We start from the raw sequence: 17837 nt of genomic DNA, 5'->3' as shown, positions 1-17837 counted from the left end.
GACCGTACTGTAGAAGCACTACTTTAAGACAATGAGTTTATTGCAGTTCTCCAGAAGACTTGGCCCACTGTCACTTGCTTTGGCAGAAGACCTAACGTATGTTTTGCAGACAGTACCTTCTGATGGCTGTGCTTGCAGTAAGCTGGAGGAGAGGTGACATCATCTGTTCTCACTGTCTTTGTGGTGGTCCACAACTCTCAGCCTTCAAACAGAAATAAAAACTATTGTCAGTCAACCCAAGAGCAAGGCTGCCATCGCCCAGCACAGCTTCCTGCACTAGCTCTTTCCCACGCTGAGTTACTCCAGGAAATGTTTTTCTTTGTGACCGGTTTCCCTTCCAGAACTTGCTGTGAGCCCATAATTGCTCTAACAATTATGCTGGACAAAGGCTCGGGCCAGCAAGAGGCATAAAGCCCCAGGGCATGGGTCAGGGGAGAGAGTGGGCCTGCTTCAAGGACATCTGGCTCCCAGCTGAGCTTTGATGTTCTTGTCACTGTTGAGCAGGACTTCCTTTAACTGTTGTGGACTACACCAGCAGGCCCAGGGAGCTTTCAAAAGGTGGTGAATCAGAGCACTGGGAGTGTTTTATCAAATACTTTACTATGCAGCCAAAGAAGAGAAGCTTTACCTGGTGTAACTGCTCTCTCAAGAAACACACCAGCTCTTACCTCCTCGTTCGGTGGAGCTCACTAGCAATGTAGGTGTATGGAACCTTCAGCCACTCAATCGCATCCATGTGCTGCCGGCCCAGGGGAAGCAGGGGCAGTTTCTGCAGCTCTCTGGTAGAGCATGGTCTTCCTGATGGAAGGGAACAGATGCTTGCCAAGGAAGGGGGAGCTTGCCCCAGCATGAAAAGTTTCCAAGGGATACTGATGATTTCACATACCTGTCTCGCACTGCTTGATGATGCTTGTCTCAATAAACTTTTTCTGAACAGTTTTTAACAGAGGATCCTGTAAAGCTGGTATTGAAACCTGTGACAGAGACAACTGTTTCAAGCTTAAGCACTTAGACAAGGATTTTATGAGAGTGTCTCAAAGACCGAAGTCAGACAAATGTAAACTTCAAGATACTGTTGGTTAGCAGGGAGGAGTATCAACCTCGGTTTTTATGAAGAAAAAGATGAGGCACAGACCCAGTTCTTAGAAATGCTGAGCATTGCAGCTCTTCATGCAGACCACATCACATTCAACACTGTCACAAACAATGAGACACAGATGGTCCCGAGGGCTCACAGCACCCACAAAGGATTTAGAGAATTGCATTTCATGGATTTGTGTCTGAGTCCTTCCTACCTACCTCTCCCACCTGGTACACAAGGCTTTGGTACATATGATATGATCTTTACAGCATAAACCACCCCACCTTCCAGCAGTCTGTGCATGTCTTCAGGAACAATGGGTCATATTCTGATGGGTCATAAGCTTCCAAAGCCACATAGCCCTGTGAGAGAAGCAGGTTACATTGTAGTGTAACAGGTAAATAACTCCATACATTTTAATTGAATGCATACATTATAAGTACTTTCATGAAGCATCCAGACATATTTACAGACTAAAAGGTTAATTATTACTAGGGCAGTCCAGATAGTGGAAATTCTGTTCAAGGGGACAGGTTTTGACCAGAGAGGGAAATGAATCTTAAGGGGATAAAGAAAAGTGACTAAGCCCCACCAGTCTCATTTTTTCCTTTAAATGAAGGTTTCCAGCTTTCCTGTGGACACAGTTTGCCAGGGGTCACAGCAAGGAAGGGATGCAGCCCATGGCTCTCTGCATCTCTGCCCTAAACACTTCTTTTTGGAGGTCAGCAGATGAGAGCTGGAAACGTCATGCTAGGAATAGTCAGTAGGGCTACAACGTAAGGCCAAACCAAACCAACCAACCAAATCAAACCAAAGCCTTGGGATCTACAGTAAGTGTAAGAGATCACTGTATTGAAGGCCCTGCAGTGGGCAAGTGAATCAGGCCATCATGTCTGATGCTCCAGACACTCACTGAGCACCTGGGCAGCCCCACAGAACCTGAGCTGCTGCTGAAAGCAAACACTGCTCAGGCAGGCCACATAGCAACTTCTCTCACCTTCTGCAAAACTTTAAGGCCTAACATGCCTTGATTTGCAAAGTTTTAGTGCCACCCCTTGGTTAATTACTGTATATCATCCTATTACAGTACGGACTGAAGCCTCAGTGCTGGGTGCTGTGCCACACCCCTTTACACACTCCATCTTACTACGTATGGCCTTGGGACTGGAAAAAAAAACAAGAGAGAAGAGAAACTGGACGAATTTACATAGAAAGAGGGAATAGACTGATGAAAGAGAAACAAAAAAGCAAGATCTGGGGAATGAAACAAAAGCCTACAAAGCAGGGAGTGGTGCAAGAGAAAACGGACAAAGAGAAGGGAAGAGAAAAAAGTGCACAGCCAGAATTTGGGATGTGAACCAATTCACAGAAGTATCTTAAGTTCTGCAAAATGTGTCATATGCTGCCATAATTAATGCGAACATATGCAAATAATGATGCTGTTATTCTGGAGGGCTGCAGCCCGCTGAGGCAGGGAGAGAAGGTGGGGGTTGGTCACTGGTGATGCGCTTGTTTGGGGTGAACAACACTCTAGTGCAACAGCCACGGTGTTTGAAGGGCACCCAGCAAAGTCCTGACCCAACACAGGGGTTTGCAAGATGCACTGATGCAGACCCAGATGTGCACAGTACACCAAACAGATCCAAATGCCAGGACTTGGGCTGAAGGACTGATTCAGCCTTTCATCATTAAGTGCAGTTTAAATGCATGGATCTTTCACATCAGACTTTTGAAGAATAGATTGTTTGCTCTCATTTCAACACCACAGCTCCCACAGTGTTCTCATTTCTGGATAGAAAGCTTGTTTACAGTCTCATAAATCCACTGTGCAGTGGTTTCCACTGACAACAAAAGCCTGCCCTATATAAAATACTATGCTATTTGGGGTAGATGATCTGACTGCCCTTATTGCTGTTGATATCCAAGTCAGAGATGCAGAAAGTAGAGTCGTGGAATCTCTGAAAGAATTATATGAAATTCAGAGCAACAACAAGAAGCATTTCCTACAGTGACTGCTGGCCTTTGCTTTCACCTGACGGAGCTCTGTTGATGGAGCTCATGAATGAAATCCACTGTTTCACCATTCTCAGAACCCAGTGTGTGCTCAATGCACTGAACAAAGTGATTGCTTTTATCTGATGATGAATTTGAACAACTGGCTGGAATGATGTAAGCCACAATTAGAGGTCCTCAGAAAGAATAAGTTAGAAATAAGGCACAATGGAACACCAGGCTGGTCAACTAATGGCAAGTAGCAGCCAAGACCCCAGTCTTGCCCACAACCCCTTCCATGGCAGAAATCTGCATCTTGATACCTTCTTTTTACAGTAGTTTAAATAGAGAGAAAGTTGTTCTTCCCTCCTCTTCTGTATTTCCTCCCTCGACTGGCTATCCATTTTGTCCTCAATTTTCCACAGCAGTGGCTCTGAAACATCCTCAAGCCATTTCTTGTATAGGATCTCCTTCTTTCTCAGATTTAAGAAATCATGGTGCCTCAAATACCTGTCCACCTCCTGTGTGAAAAATGGAAAAATAAGCACACAACACATTGGCCAAACAAACACCTTAATGAGTCCATGGATAAAGCTATGCAGCATGGCTGACCTGATCTGACTGGGCACTGCTGCTCTCCTTGCCAGCCCTCCCTTCTGCTCCTCCCTCTCTCCTCTTGGCTCCAAGCACTTCCTTGCATGGGCTCCAGCTGCCACAATGTATTTTTTTAACCATAGTGCAGTACTGGCTGAAAATATTCATTTTTTTTCCCCCAAGTTACTGGAAAAAGGATTTTTTCTCCAGCAGTGGCATTCTGCTGGATTGGGTCAGCCCTGCTGTCCATTATCCACAGTCTCACCACCATCCATCTCATCCACAGAACAAAAGTTAGGTGCAAACAGGCACTAAGCCACTGAAGAGAGACGTGTGAAACTCACATTTAGGGTTGCCAGTTTAGTTCTGTCCTCAGGATTCAGTATTTCTGAATTTAGTTTTCCAAGAATGTAGACAATTGACATTTTATCATAATTCATTGATGGAGATAAAGGTTTTTACATATGGAAAACCAACAGCAAGCAAGAGAAAAAGAGATCATTTCTTACCTTCACGAAGTAATTTTCTCTGTCTAAGATGGACTGAGCAGAAGTGATGATGTCTGTGCTTTCATCAGGAGCTGCCTGGCAAAACAGCAAGAAAACACATGAAGTAAAAGCGGGAGTTACAGCAGCAGTCAGAATTACTTCAGATCAAAACAGTTACTTGTGTTGGGATTTAAGACATGTCACACCCAAACATAGCTGGCAGAACAGCACAGATCTCTGTGAGCCTTACGCTGAATAGTTAGATTAAACTCAAGTCGTGTTTTGGAAGAACTAAAGTGCTCGTGTTCATTATGATCAGACCATACACCTCCTTGGATGCTCCTCAGTGGGGCTGCACCACCACTTGATCCAGGCCAGTTGCTCAAGTGTGTCCAAAACAAACAAAAAAACAAAACCAAATAAACCCCAAAATTTAGGTTTCATGTGAAAGCTTTCTGAATGTCATGGAACTCAATAAGGCTACCTCAAAGTGCTCAATAAAACCCACCAGATTAATATTTTCAGTTATTTGTTCTCCTCTCTAATGACAAACATAACTCAGACCTACAGAACTCTGCAAACAACCACCTTTTATTTCTCCCTTCATCCCTTCCATTCTATTCCACTCCTCCACTCATACCTTCACGTGATAGAAGTCCTTCTGCGTCAGCCAGAATCTGCTAGTATTTGTCTTCCCAAAGAATCTACTGCAGTCAAACGTATTTGCTGTGTTGCTCCTTGCTGGTGCTGTGGGGTACCTCTGGATAAGTACAAAAAAAAAAAAAAAAAAAAAAAAAGGAAAAGGTTTGCATGAAAAACGTTTACCTGTTTTATAAAGATCAGGTTCTCATCTAGGTTCCACAGTCAGGCTACAAACTGGGATACAAGAAGTTCACCTAAGATCCTCATAAAATGCTGCCTTGCAAACCTCATTCTCCCAGGGCAGAAGCTACAACAAAACATCACTCTAGCAGTTCTCTGCAGTACTTCAGGAGAGAACATTTCACGCACACGAAACAGAAGCACTAGAGATAGGGATATCCCAACCTAGAGCAATGATTTTAATGGTGAGGGCACTCTTCAAATATACATACAGGCTCAATTCTACATAGCCATAGTGAAAACAGCTCTTGTGATACCAGACCACTGCTTACTGGGTCAGCAACCTATTCATGAATACATAAGACAGGCTGCAACATCACTGCAGCACTGCATTTACTGATGCTTCCACCAGCACTAACATTTGGGGTTTCTCTAGAAGATTTGCACAGTACTTGGATTCTAGACAGCTCAACCTACAACAAATGGACAGGAAAGGCAGAGTACACGAATCTTCCTGTAATACACATCCTTGAGCATTCAAAGGGTGGAGACAAAACCACAGGGATGTTCCTGCTCAGTGGGATGCCTGATGACATCAGGCAGGTGCTGGGCAGGGAAGGCAGCATCTGTGGGTACCAGCTGCCAGTGCCAAGGAATGCAGCTGTAGCCAAAGGCCCTAGGTTCTCAGTTATGCACGAGTTTCATGTTGCATTTTGGTTCTTCACATTAGAATTCACAGCTGAAGGAATGCAGAGAGTTGCTCACCTGGCACAGCTTTTGCTGACTGAGCTCTGCTGCAGGTGGTGAACTCGTAGCTTGGGGAATGGTCTCTGAGCTATCTGCAGTACGCATTGCTGGGAGAGGATGCAAGAAGCATTAAAACATTCAAAAACATATGAAACTGTTCTGTAAACACCAAGAAGCTAGTTGTCCTACAACTCCAGACAAATATGCAACAAAACTCTGAAGGAATTCTAACTTCTGCCAAACATGCCAACAGTGGTTTTGTATCACTGTAAGTGAAAAGGAGGGAGGCAAAGTATCACATTTAGAGGCAGATACTCCGGCACCACCTGTCTGTTCTCATCTCCCTAATAAATGGATGGTAAATTTTGTGTCAAAGAACAAAGTGATCCACAAATTACTCCAGAATGATTCCAGCTTTGAAAACATTTCAGAGTCATCAGGTTCTGCCTCCTGACTTTTACTTCTTTCCTTTGTGCCTTTCTCAATTACATACAAGTTACCTTTGAGTAACCACTACATTCCACAATAGGAATAGCTGCATTTCACTGGTTTTTAAAGCCAGTTCTAAGAGATGAAGCTGACGCTGAAGTACTAACTCTGAGATCGAGCCAGGAAATGCCATCTCCTCCATGATATGTGCACCAGTATGTTTCATACAATCATAGTATCACCAAGGTTGGAAAAGACCTCTGAGATCATCCAGTCCAACCATCCACCTATCACCACTATTTCCCACTAATACAGTATAATAAATTTCCTCTTACTTCAGGAGTTCTGCCCAGCAGAGCAGAGTATTCTTCCCTCCGCTAAAATACACGGTAGCTCCCCAAACACGTGGTTTTGCAGAAACACTGAGAAGGCAGATTAATCATTTCTGTGGCAGAAAGTAAATTCCCTTGTACATAGGGCTCAGTCCTCTCAAAAGCCCATTCTGACAGAAGCCTTTAAGCGAAGTTACCCTGCGCGCTCATGAACAGTCATAGAATGATCTAGGTTAGAACAAATCCCTCAAGATCAAGGCCAGCCACAACGCACTTGATATACATGTTATGAAAACCATATATACACTTGTTAGCAATGCACTGAATTCTGTTGACCATGTAAAGGAAGGCAGAGAATTGAGAATTCAACTCACTACCTGACACGTAACTGCTTTTTATTCCTGTTGGATATGGTGAAGTAAGATTACTGGTGTTGTTTGGGTGCACAGGTCAAATCCTCACACAGAAGAGGATTTGCTAGTTAAAAATCTGCCATGTTCATGTAATTTTTCCCCCTCAGAAAAGAAACACTCTTTATACTGAGAAAACTTTAATGTATTAAAACACACTGGCATGAGGGCTTTGCTATATTTAAAAACGTGAAATTCTCTGAAAGGGATTCCTCCAAAACCTTCTATTGAAGGACTCAACGATGGCCCGACCGCGGGACAACCCAGCCTGGGCACCTCAGCGCCGCCTCAGCTGCAGTAGAGCCAAAGCGGCAGAAAGTGGCACCGCCCCTCGTTCTCATCACACCACCCCTTCCGTGTGTCCTTCCGCCTGAGAAAATAGTCCCTCCCTATTACCTCCAGCTGCTCGGAAGAGGAAGAAACCCCCTCGAGACAGCGACTCGGCTCCCTGTCCGCAGGGCAGGCACCCAGCGGCGGCCGTCCGGACCCGAGGGGACGAGGCGGGAAGAAGAGCGGCCGAATCCCTCCGCGCCCGCCGCCAGCGCCCCGGCAGCCCATAGCAACGGGAACGCTCGGTTCGGCGTCACAGGGCGGACCTTTCCACCAATCAGAATGGAAGCGCCTCGTCGAGTGAGCCAATCGGGAGCCGAGCACGGCCCGCCTCTCGGGTAGGCGCACCGTGGGCAGCGCAGTGCGGCGCTGGGGGCGCGGTTGCCGTGGAGACGCCTCGCGGGGCTGCGGTTGCGGGCGCGGGCGGCTCCTGCGGCTATGAAAAACAGAACCGAAAAGTGCTATAGCAATTAACTTTTTTGTGGGGAAGTTTATAGCCTTTCTGGCAAAGGGGGCCGCTCTACTGCTGGTCTGTTCCGCTGCTCTCTTAGGTTTGGGGTTTTTGTTGTCTTACCTTGAGGACTAGCGTTAATGGTGCTGGAACTCCTCAGTTCCCCACGCAGAACTGGTTTCCAGTATAACAGAGGACGAACATTCATACATCTGTATCTTCTCACAGAACGAATGATCCAACTTCAGGCTTTGCTGAAAGAAAGCCTGATCAGAACAAAGCACGTGGAGAACGCGGCCGCGATCGGCATAAATGAAAGGGAAGTGTGCGCTTCCACCTCCGGCTTCTATGTAAGAGACGGGAGTGAGCCGCGGGGTGAGCCAGGGAGCAGCGGGGCGGGCAGGGGGCTGTGCTGGTCTTACAAGGGTGCCTCCGGTTACCCTTGGGATGCTCAGAAGGATGTGTTCGGAAGGCTTGCTAACACAGCCCCACCCTAGGGGTAGAGAGAACACAGCTGTAAGCGAACTATCGAAGTGGGTGGTGAAGAGCAGCTCATCGTTGTGAAGACATGCGCTGTCAGTCCGTAACGCTGCTGTATGCACACAGGTGCCGCCAGAGAACGCCATAAACCTCATCTATGCTTTCTACAAGAACTTGCTGCAAGTCAGAAAGGAGGGACTCTACTTCAGGCAGAAGCACTATGAGTGCGTTCGGGCAGATGAGCATTCCATCTATCTTAAAAATGTATGTTGGCAGCTATGGCAGCCCTGTTTGGAAGTTTGGAAGCCTCCTACTTCCTTCTTTGACTGTGTGGTTGCCTTGGGATGAATGCTGTCTTGTGTTTCTTTCCTTCTTTCTCTTGTTATTACCTTCCCAGCAGGTTGGGGAAACTTATTCACATTGCTGTGCAATAATACATTAATCATGGGAAGCAGCACTGGGCTATACAATAAAGGACCGGAGTGATTTGCTTTAATAAGCAGCAGTCATAGAATCATAGAATGGCCTGGGTTGAAAAGGACCACAGTGATCATCTGGTTCCAACCCTATGTGCAGGGTCACCAACCAGCAGCCCAGGCTGCCCAGAGCCACATCCAGCCTGGCCTTGAATGCCTGCAGGGATGAGGCATCCACAACCTCCTTGGGCAACCTGTTCCAGTGTGTCCAGTCTTCAAAGCATGCACAGCTACTGTTCTGGCTGCATCCTTTCTTAGGATTTGAGAGTATTTGTCTTCCTTGTCCTCAAAGATACTGGCAAAGGAGATGTCTGTGAGTAGCCTAAATTGTAAGGCAGTATGTATGTGCATGCATCTAACTTTGTCCCGTCTGTATTATCTAGGCAGAGGGAGGCCTCATAGTGGTGAAGACAAATGCTCTCATCCTGATTGCTACGTACAGAGTGGGAATGTATCCCAGCGTGTGTGTGGAAGCTGTGGAGAAACTTGGTAAGACAAACACGTGTACCGGTGTGGCTGCATGTCAGCGGTTCATTGGCTGGCTCTGCTCTTGCAAACAACTTCAAAAATGTGTCTGACTTACTATCAAATCCTGAAAATCTTGGCAACTTGAATACAGCCATGGGTTACTGCTCTCCAGCCCATGATCCACCATGATCCAAAGCCTCCATGGGTATGAGCAGGTTGCAGAACTGTCTCTTGCCTTGGCCTTTGTGGCACAAGTTTTTTGTTTGTTACCCTTAAACACAATGGATCCCGACAGTCACATTTCCTTGACCTCATACAATTAATGCTGAGCCCATGTGTTAACGCACACCATTTGAGCATCATCTTTGATACTCTGATTCACATTCCACTTCTTCAAGGAACCACGAGCTTCCCCAAGGGTTTTAAACGTTCCTTCCATGCCTATATGAATCTGAAGACATCATTAAGCTGCTTCCTCTCATGTTTTGTTTCACAGTCACAAAGCACCTCTTCTCTAATAACAGTGCCCATTTCCTTCCCTCTTCTGCCGAAGCTCCCTTTGTGGGACTTAAGTTCCTTTCTCTTAGGTTCGGTGTTCCAAAGACTTAGGGTTAAAATCTGACACTTTGTTCCCCATTTGAGAATACAGCAAAACGTAACCCTTTGCAGACAAGCTGTGCTCATCTCAGATGTGGTTTTCTCAGTGTGTGGAGGTGCTGGCAAGGATTATGCCAGGGAGATAAATAGCAGATACACGTCTTCTTGCTGTAGTGTATGGCTGACTGTCAGGGATAAAAGAGCCAAAGAGATCCCAGAGTAGTCCTGATTTTCACCATGGAAACAGAGATATTTCTATACATATGAGTATTCCCATTTCCTTTCACTGAATAGGAATGAAATTCCAGATCTGTTGTGCTCAGCATTGTTCCTTGTCTAGGTGCCTACACGTAAGTGGAATTAATTTGTGTTTTGGGGCCTAAGCTGTTTAGTCTGAAATGAGGTGTAAGACTGACAGTAATAACTTCTTCATCAAAGTTCCATTACGTGTTCCCAGGGCCAGGTTTCCGGCAGTTTTGACAATGTGAGTTTATTCTTCCTCTTCTGGAAGGCCTTTCTTTGTGAAAACAAAGTGGCATTAGCTTTTACTTGCATCTTATTTTTGCGAATGATTTAGGTATGAAGTGATCAGTGTTTACTTTGTAGAACAGAGATTACCGCATAGGCTTTAGGATTTTTACTGTGCAATTGGAAATACTGCTGTCCTTTCAATTAAAGTCTGAGGTGGACTTGAACTTGAAAAAAGCATCTGAATTACAGCAGTTCTGTGTGTGATTTTCATCGTTGATTTTTTTTAAATATATTTCCTTGTGCTTTTATAGCGGATTACTTAAGAGAGAAGGGTAGCTGAATCAGCAGAAAACTTGAACTCCATCAAGCTCAGAAGGACTGTTCACCAGGAAAGCTAGTACAGAAGTCTGACACAGCACCTGCTGTTTTACCGCATTCCAGCTGCAGAGTGAAGGCTCTTTCCTTCTGTTGTCATTTCAAGAACTCCTGATGGTTCACAGCTCCTCAGAGGAGCACCCTCTGCAAGTATTATCCAAGTTTCTGAATAGAATTTAGAGTGATGCCCATAGGATTTGGTTTAAGATGCTTTCCTCAGTCTTTTGTATGTTGTCTTTTAGTTTGTTTCCAGATAAGAAGGTTAAGAATCTTCCTGTGCAAAATAGCTTCACTCGTAGCGTTTCTCTATGGCATCACAGACTTATGGGGGCTAAGGAAATTGCCACATTAAGATTTTCAGCTTGCTCTGTACACCTTTGAATATTAAAAATAAAACACGTTTCACATGTCTGTTTGCGCTGTCACACACTGCTATGAAATATACTTTAATCTGCAGTGGATTGTGGAGTTCTGTGAAGACTCAGGAGGGGGGACAATATTACTATCAGGCTATAACCATAGAACTGTAGAATCATTTAGGTTGGACAAGATCACTAAGATCATCTAGTCCAACCACAACCTATCTGTACCTGTCTGTCAGTGCCACATCTCCACAGTTCTTGAACGCCTCCAGGGAGGGTAACCCCACCATGTCCCTGGGCAGCTGCACTACTGCTTGAAATCAGACTGTTTACACTGTAAGATATCAAAGAATCCACATGTGAGTGAACCCATTACTGTACAGAAGACAACTGAGGCTCTGACTATGTCACCAGGTGAAGAATAGGCTGAGGAAGACCAGGTCCCGTGATCTTCTCATCTGCAGAAGCAAATAAGCTAAAGCTCTTGGAGTCATGTGAGAACAAACACGTGGATAGTGATTTGACAAGGGGGAATGGTCTTAAACTGAGACAGGGGAGGTTTAGGTTAGATATCAGGAGGAAGTTTTTCACTCAGAGGGTGGTGACAGACTGGAACAGGTTGCCCAAGGAGGTTGTGGATGCCCCATCCCTGGAGGCATTCAAGGCCAGGCTGGATGTGGCTCTGGGCAGCCTGGTCTGCTGGTTGGTGACCCTGCACATAGCAGGGGCGCTGAAACTCGATGATCGTTGTGGTCCTTTTCAACCCAGGCCATTCTATGATTCAAATGAATTTTTTGCTATATTTATTTCTAAACCTTTTTAGTTTCAAATAAAGTGTCCAAATCCCAAAATATCAGAATAAATATGTAAAGAAACTTACAGAAGAACCCCACACGCAGACAGACATATGAAAAATGATACCGTTTCTGAATACTTTGAAATGGCAGTTTTATTTCCTGACAGCTCCCACATAATCAGGAGCTGGCAGATAGGATGTGGATAAAGGCATAATCTGAGGCACCTCCCACTGTGGGAAATGGCAAAGCTCAGCTGCGAGGTGAGATAAGATGGCTAAACCAGCAGGTAGAAATGCAGTGGGCGGATGGACATGAGCCAGTGAGCTCTGAGTGCTGCAGTCTCACAGGAACCAGAGACAGATCTATAGCATTAAGGGCTGTCACAGCTCATGCACCCTTAACACAGTGTGAGTAAATCCAGCCTGTGCTATTCAGAGTTCAGAAATCCAAAGAGCATTTAAATGCTTGGCCCAGGAAGCTCCGAATGCACACAACCAGCCAATCAATGAAAGGCAGCAACAGGATAAAGGCACCGAACCAAATCTCCCTGCACGCTGGGGGCGTGCGTGAAATCTCTACATCGATGTCAAAAGGAAAAGTAGATTTCTGCCTCAATCCATGGAACAAAGCAGGTCTATGGGAAGAAATAACAGTGAAATGTGCTAATATTTCTGACTGGGTTCAGGTCTTTCCCTCTAAGTAAAACACGACCTCTTCTGACTGCACCCCTTGCCTTGCTGGGGAACAGCTCACTGCAAAGGCAGAGGAGGGAGGAGGGAACCAGACCTGACTGCTCCCAGGGACCATTCCCATTGCACAACTTCTCTTCCTTGAAGGAAAAGGTAGGTCACACACCACGGCCAGGAACCATGCACCCCTAAACTGTTGCTTCAGGCCACCGCTGGCAGATCTAATCGTTGGAAGGTGCTGCGCTTGGAAACTTGGTTCTCCACTTGTGAGCATTTGAAAGCTACGTAGGTATTCATAGCTTGGCTACACTTTTAAAAACCTATATACATGCATATGTTGGTGGACCTGCTTCCAGCAACAGAGCATTCATAAAAATGGGTTTGGTGGACTGTCGGAAGAGGGATGAAAACTTCTTTATCATCTGATTTTTAATTGATTATAGTGGAACAGATTAAGAGGGGAGAAACACATGTATAGGGTGCTATCTAGTGGGCTTCCCATTACATTTCTGTGCTGACAGATGAATGGTGTTGGACTGGATTGAGTGGTTTAGCTACAAACAAAACAAACAGAAAACAGCCAGTCTCAGAACAAGAAGCCTTAAAGTTACATTTTATGCCAATAATTGGTAGCAGTTTTCACTCACCATAAAGCAGCCACAGAGCACCACCGTGTGGGGAATTACATCCCTGGGCTTTAAGGTTTTTATCCTTCCACATTTCCAGCCTTACAACAGATGTTTAAGTACACACTTCAGGGGTGCAGATAATGTAATGCAATTGACTTTGCAGAGGGCATACAGCTCTATCAGACAGCTCTGCTTACTGGAAGAGGGTTGTTGTCACGTGATTCTCTGAACCCCGGACCGCGATCATCACATCCAGCGAAACTGGCCCCAAACCAGGCCAGGGCCAATCAACTGCACACAGACCCCTATGTAGTGTACAGCAAAATGGCGTTTATTGCTTCATGGCAGCCGGTTCTGCTTCATCTACGCCCTCTAACTATGCATCCAATAACTGAGCAGGGGAGGTCCTGTTGTGTCACATCCCGTCTCCTCGGAAACGCCTACTACAAGGGTCAACCTTGAAGTGCATCCTGCACGCGTGTTTGTGCAGCAGATCTATATTGCATTTATATGCTGCAAAGTACAGGAAATTACACAGATTTTCCCATTCTTTCCTCTTCTGCTTCCACCCGGTACCCAGAGGGATGACTACTCCAGTTTGATTTTCCAGGTGGAAACAGGCTTGACATCTCAGCCCATCTCAACAGCTGCTGGTGGCAAAACCAGAAGCTGTGAGGCGTTACCTAAAAGGTTCTGCAATAGTGGGACCCTTTACAGGAGTGAATCTAGCATGCAGCAGTTAGGAATCACCTTTTGAGAGGCAAGGAACATAAGCAGGAGATTTTCAAAGCATCTCTTACCTTTCAGTCATGCTAACTCACCGGTCCTCAGGCAGCTCTTTCACCTTCAAACTGCATCACAGTTTATGTTGTCCATCTGCACTCCAGCCCATGCCTCTGCCTTCCAGAGGTATAGGAGTTTAGCTGTACTGATTGCAAAGATGTTCTATCTACACAGTATGCCTGCATTCATGCTGACTTTGATATTATTGTTTTTTAGGGAAGATGCTAGCAGCCCACTTTGATTGCCCAGGAGGCCCAGAAAATCTCTATGTGAAAGAAGTGATGAAACCACATCCAGGAGAAGGAGAAGTTCTTGTGAAGGTCTCTGCCAGTGCTCTGAATAGGGCTGATTTACTCCAGGTATGTGTATGCTAAGTGGGTTTATACACCTGAAAACGCCAACTTTTGAAGTCCCCATTTGAAGTCTTGACAAATCAGAAGAGTTAAGAGAGATTGGCCCTGGTAAGCATGGGGATGGGAGTCTTCCAAGGAAATGCTCATAGGGCTGAAAGAAGAGGTGTTGATTGAGTAGGTGAATGCTTTTATTTTGATCCTTGCAATGCATGGAGACATGGAAAGACAGTTGTCTTTCAAGAAAATGAGAGCTCCAGTCTTTCTGGATGCTTAGACCATTCCCGAATTTGAGCAGAAAACCATGATCAGGAAGTGAAAGCCATCCCCAGTATGGACTGGTATGGACAAAGGGAGCTTGCAACAGATCATACTTGCACAGTTTTAAGAATCAAATATACTTACTAAGGAAAAAGGAAGTGATGCCAAAGGATGGAAGGTCCTTAAATTACTGAAACATTTGCACAGTCCAAAATCAGGATAAAATAAAAAGGCATGTAGGTAGGAGGTATGCAAATAAAATACCGCAGGTTGTTACACTCACTGATGTGTGGCTTTTCCTTCCCTACCCTCTCTTTTGTTTTGTTTTAGAGGAGAGGGAAGTACCCTCCCCCCAAAGGATCAAGTGATATTTTAGGCTTAGAAGCAGCTGGGAGTGTAGCTGGGCTTGGACCTGGCTGCACCGGGCGGTGGAAGATTGGCGATGCAGTGATGGCTCTGCTCTCTGGAGGTGGCCAAGCTGAATATGTTACAGTACCTGAAGGCCACCTGATGCCAGTTCCCAAAGATATGACTTTTATTCAGGCTGCAGCCATTCCAGAGGCCTGGTTAACAGCTTTTCAGCTGCTGCATTTTGTAGGTGAGAGGTGTACTTGTGAATGTATCCTGTCAAAACAGCTCACCTTCATTTCTGCTGTTAAATCCTCCGATTGTTGCCTCCGTCTGAATGTTGTCTGCCTTCAAAAAGTCTTTTCTCTGTCACTCCATTCACATTTTACCTATCTGGTCAGAATAAGGTATGAACTCACATTCTGAAATCCTGACCACATCTACCCCATCACAACATACTCTGCTGACTTCAGGAGAACCAATCCTTAGTGTTACCCAAAACTTGAGGAATTTCTCCACTTCTGAGTGCCCAATTTCTCAACATTAACATTCAGTGAGTGTGTTTTCTGTTGGCAGAAATTTACTGAAGTCAGTAAAATGGAGTCCTGTTTGTACACGAGGAGTTTTGTTCATTCTGTATTTGTTGCTTTAATAAAGGACAAGAGGTTGTAAATAGGACTCAGTGAATAAGGGTATCTCTTTAAGATTTCACTATTTTTATCTATTCAGTTTTTGCCACTTTCATTAAGTTTTACTTCACAGATAATGCCCAAAGAGTAATCATTTCCTTTACATCCTCCTTCAGGTAAAATACAGAAAGGGGAAACAGTGTTGATCCACGCTGGAGCTAGCGGGGTTGGTATGGCAGCCATTCAGCTGGTCAGACTGGCAAATGCTATTCCCATTGTGACAGCAGGAACTCAGGAGAAACTCCAAGCAACAACAAACGCTGGAGCAGCTGCAGGGTTCAACTACAAGAATGAAGATTTTAGCGAAAAGGTCTTGGCCTTCACCCAAGGTAAGAACCTCTGCGTGAAAGACACAGTTAAGAGTGTGTATCTTCTAAAGCATATGCGCATACACTCAATTTCAACTGAGAGTTTCCATCATCTTTTCAAAAAGAAGCATGCAAATCTTCCATGTTCCCTTTGGTGCTAGAGAGGTTGGGAATCCAGTGGTATCAAATCTGCTTTACTACTCATGAGTTACTACAGGTAACATAACGTCATGTTCAGGCCAAGAATGTTTCTTTCCTTAGTTTAACTGGGCTCTGTTTAGCACATAAGGCTCCCCTTGGCTTTATGTTCATTTACAGCATAAAAATGGTGCCAAAATTATTGTTGCGCCTACAACGAAGTGTAGGAGCAAATTCTTGCGCTTGTTTGAACATGTGCACAAAACTTTGTTCTCTTACAGTTAGGAAAAAATTAGGGTTTTTTAAAGCATTTGAGAAACTTTCTGACAGAGTATGCATGTGTGTATCTGTAATGATTTGGTTTTGTGCCTCATGCTAGGATTCTTTACAAATCATTGTGCCAGTTCCTCATTTCCCAGGATTTAAATAAGACCTGCAAGAATAATTCTGTACCTAAAGAGAGAATAATCTTTTACTTGTGCTTACCTGAGATTATCCTACCTTTAATACAGCTCAATGGTATTGCTGTTTCTCTTTTTCTTTCTGTTTCTACTTGAGGTTCTGGAGTAGATATTATTTTAGATTGTGTTGGTGGCTCTTACTGGGAGAAGAATCTCAGCTGCTTGAGAACTGATGGCCGGTGGGTTATCTATGGACTACTGAGTGGAGGTGAAGTTCATGGAGATTTGCTTGCAAGGCTGCTTTCCAAAAGAGGGAGCATCCATACAAGTCTATTAAGATCACGAGACAAGGAGGCAAGTAATGACTATCAACGCTGTATACAGTTTAATCTTAAAATATGTGACAGTTTTGAGAGTTTTCTTTTGATACCAGCTCTAAAGCAGAATTGTTTTTAACCTTACCTTCAAGGTAATAACCTTGAATTGTTATTACATACTTTAGAAAACATTGCAAAATTATGTTACTTTCCCTTTTCTTCCTGTATGAAGTGCATCCTTTCAGTAACTACTGCATCACAGGAATGCATTGGGAACACCTGGGACTCTTTAATATACTTACTGAATACCATAATTGAAAGATTTGTTCTAAGAAATAAAACTCAAGTGATCAGATGACTTGATCAAGTCTGGGGGAGAGAGAGAGAAGAACCTCCATCAGGTCATCTGCAGCCACACCCTCCAAAGCAGAGACCAAACTCATTTCAAGTCCAGAAATTACCACATGAAAATCACTTAATGTGGAAAATTCAGTTATAACTATAAAAGACACCAGTCTGGCACTTTAGGATAGATGCTGTCCATGCGTCAACCTGAGAAATGTATGAGAACGGTGCACATTTTGTATGCTGTATTCAGAGACTGTTCAGTGAATGTAAATGACTAGAAATGATCTGCAAAATGCTTTCTTTTTCGCCAGTATAAGGAGCAGCTGGTGAAAGCCTTCATAGAAAATGTGCTGCCGTATTTCTCTGGAGGAGCCTCCCCACATCTCCAGCCATTTGTCGACAGTGTTTACCCTCTGCACGAGATTGTGGAGGCACACAGGAAAATGGAAGAAAGTAAGAATATTGGCAAAATTGTCATTGAAATGCCAGTGAAAACACCCTAAAGAAAGGCCCCCTGCTGTAGCTGCTCTACAGGCAGGAGCACTACAGATGTCTTAAAAGCAGAGATTCTGCAATTTCTGCTTCCAAACTGGAAATGATTTATTGTGGAACGTGTCAAAAAATGAGGGCCAAAGCAAAGCCTTACAGGATATGTGAATAAATAAAGAAATTCACCCTGCAGATACTGCGTATGACACCTTTACACGGGAAAACCACCCCACATCCATCTCCACTCTCAGCTGTGGGCTCTTTTCTGTTTTCCCACAGCTTTCCAAACCGCACGACTCCTGCAACTGAGCAGGCGCGAGGTCAGCCCCGCCTGAACAAAATGGCGGCCGACGCCGCTCCCCTCAGCCCTCGGGAGGCGGGAATG

General features: G+C 44.7%; 2 protein-coding genes across 13 annotated transcripts; one reads left to right on the top strand and one right to left on the bottom strand.

The window, feature by feature from the left end:
* Positions 1-19: 19 nt before the first annotated feature.
* Positions 20-7469, bottom strand: FAM228 (family with sequence similarity 228). The gene is made up of 9 exons (XM_015285041.4): positions 7292-7469; positions 5743-5831; positions 4796-4915; positions 4177-4251; positions 3397-3594; positions 1366-1443; positions 887-974; positions 669-798; positions 20-202 (listed from the first exon to the last, which is right to left on the bottom strand). Exons 2-9 carry the CDS (start codon positions 5827-5829, stop codon positions 160-162), a joined length of 819 nt encoding a protein of 272 aa, XP_015140527.1. The 5' UTR covers positions 5830-5831; positions 7292-7469; the 3' UTR covers positions 20-159.
* Positions 7424-17644, top strand: TP53I3 (tumor protein p53 inducible protein 3). Of its 12 annotated transcripts, none has more exons than XM_040698017.2 (9): positions 7424-7563; positions 7905-8026; positions 8283-8420; positions 9016-9121; positions 14020-14162; positions 14745-15012; positions 15568-15780; positions 16456-16652; positions 17275-17644. In XM_040698017.2, exons 2-9 carry the CDS (start codon positions 7910-7912, stop codon positions 17464-17466), a joined length of 1374 nt encoding a protein of 457 aa, XP_040553951.1. In that variant the 5' UTR covers positions 7424-7563; positions 7905-7909; the 3' UTR covers positions 17467-17644. The 12 variants fall into 12 exon arrangements, with proteins under 12 accessions (XP_040553951.1, XP_040553953.1, XP_040553950.1 ...); XM_040698016.2 differs by lacking the exon at positions 7424-7563 and adding an exon at positions 7609-7776; XM_040698019.2 differs by lacking the exon at positions 8283-8420.
* Positions 17645-17837: the final 193 nt, after the last annotated feature.

Source organism: Gallus gallus, chromosome 3 (assembly GCF_016699485.2).
Source record: "Gallus gallus isolate bGalGal1 chromosome 3, bGalGal1.mat.broiler.GRCg7b, whole genome shotgun sequence".
Lineage (NCBI taxonomy): Eukaryota > Metazoa > Chordata > Aves > Galliformes > Phasianidae > Gallus > Gallus gallus.
The sequence above is the reverse complement of the archived record's forward strand: the minus strand, read 5'-3'. Positions and strand labels throughout refer to the sequence as shown.

Coding starts and splice junctions, on each gene's coding strand:
- FAM228 (XM_015285041.4), bottom strand. CDS start 5,829: ATGCGTACTGCAGATAGCTCAGAGACCATTCCCCAAGCTACGAGTTCA. Junction 4,252..4,795: donor AGGACTTCTATCACGTGAAG/GTATGAGTGGAG, acceptor CTGTTTTGCCAG/GCAGCTCCTGATGAAAGCAC. Junction 203..668: donor GAGCTCCACCGAACGAGGAG/GTAAGAGCTGGT, acceptor TTCTGTTTGAAG/GCTGAGAGTTGTGGACCACC.
- TP53I3 (XM_040698015.2), top strand. CDS start 7,817: ATGGTGCTGGAACTCCTCAGTTCCCCACGCAGAACTGGTTTCCAGTAT. Junction 8,027..8,282: donor CTTCCACCTCCGGCTTCTAT/GTAAGAGACGGG, acceptor GTATGCACACAG/GTGCCGCCAGAGAACGCCAT. Junction 15,781..16,455: donor GGTCTTGGCCTTCACCCAAG/GTAAGAACCTCT, acceptor TTTCTACTTGAG/GTTCTGGAGTAGATATTATT.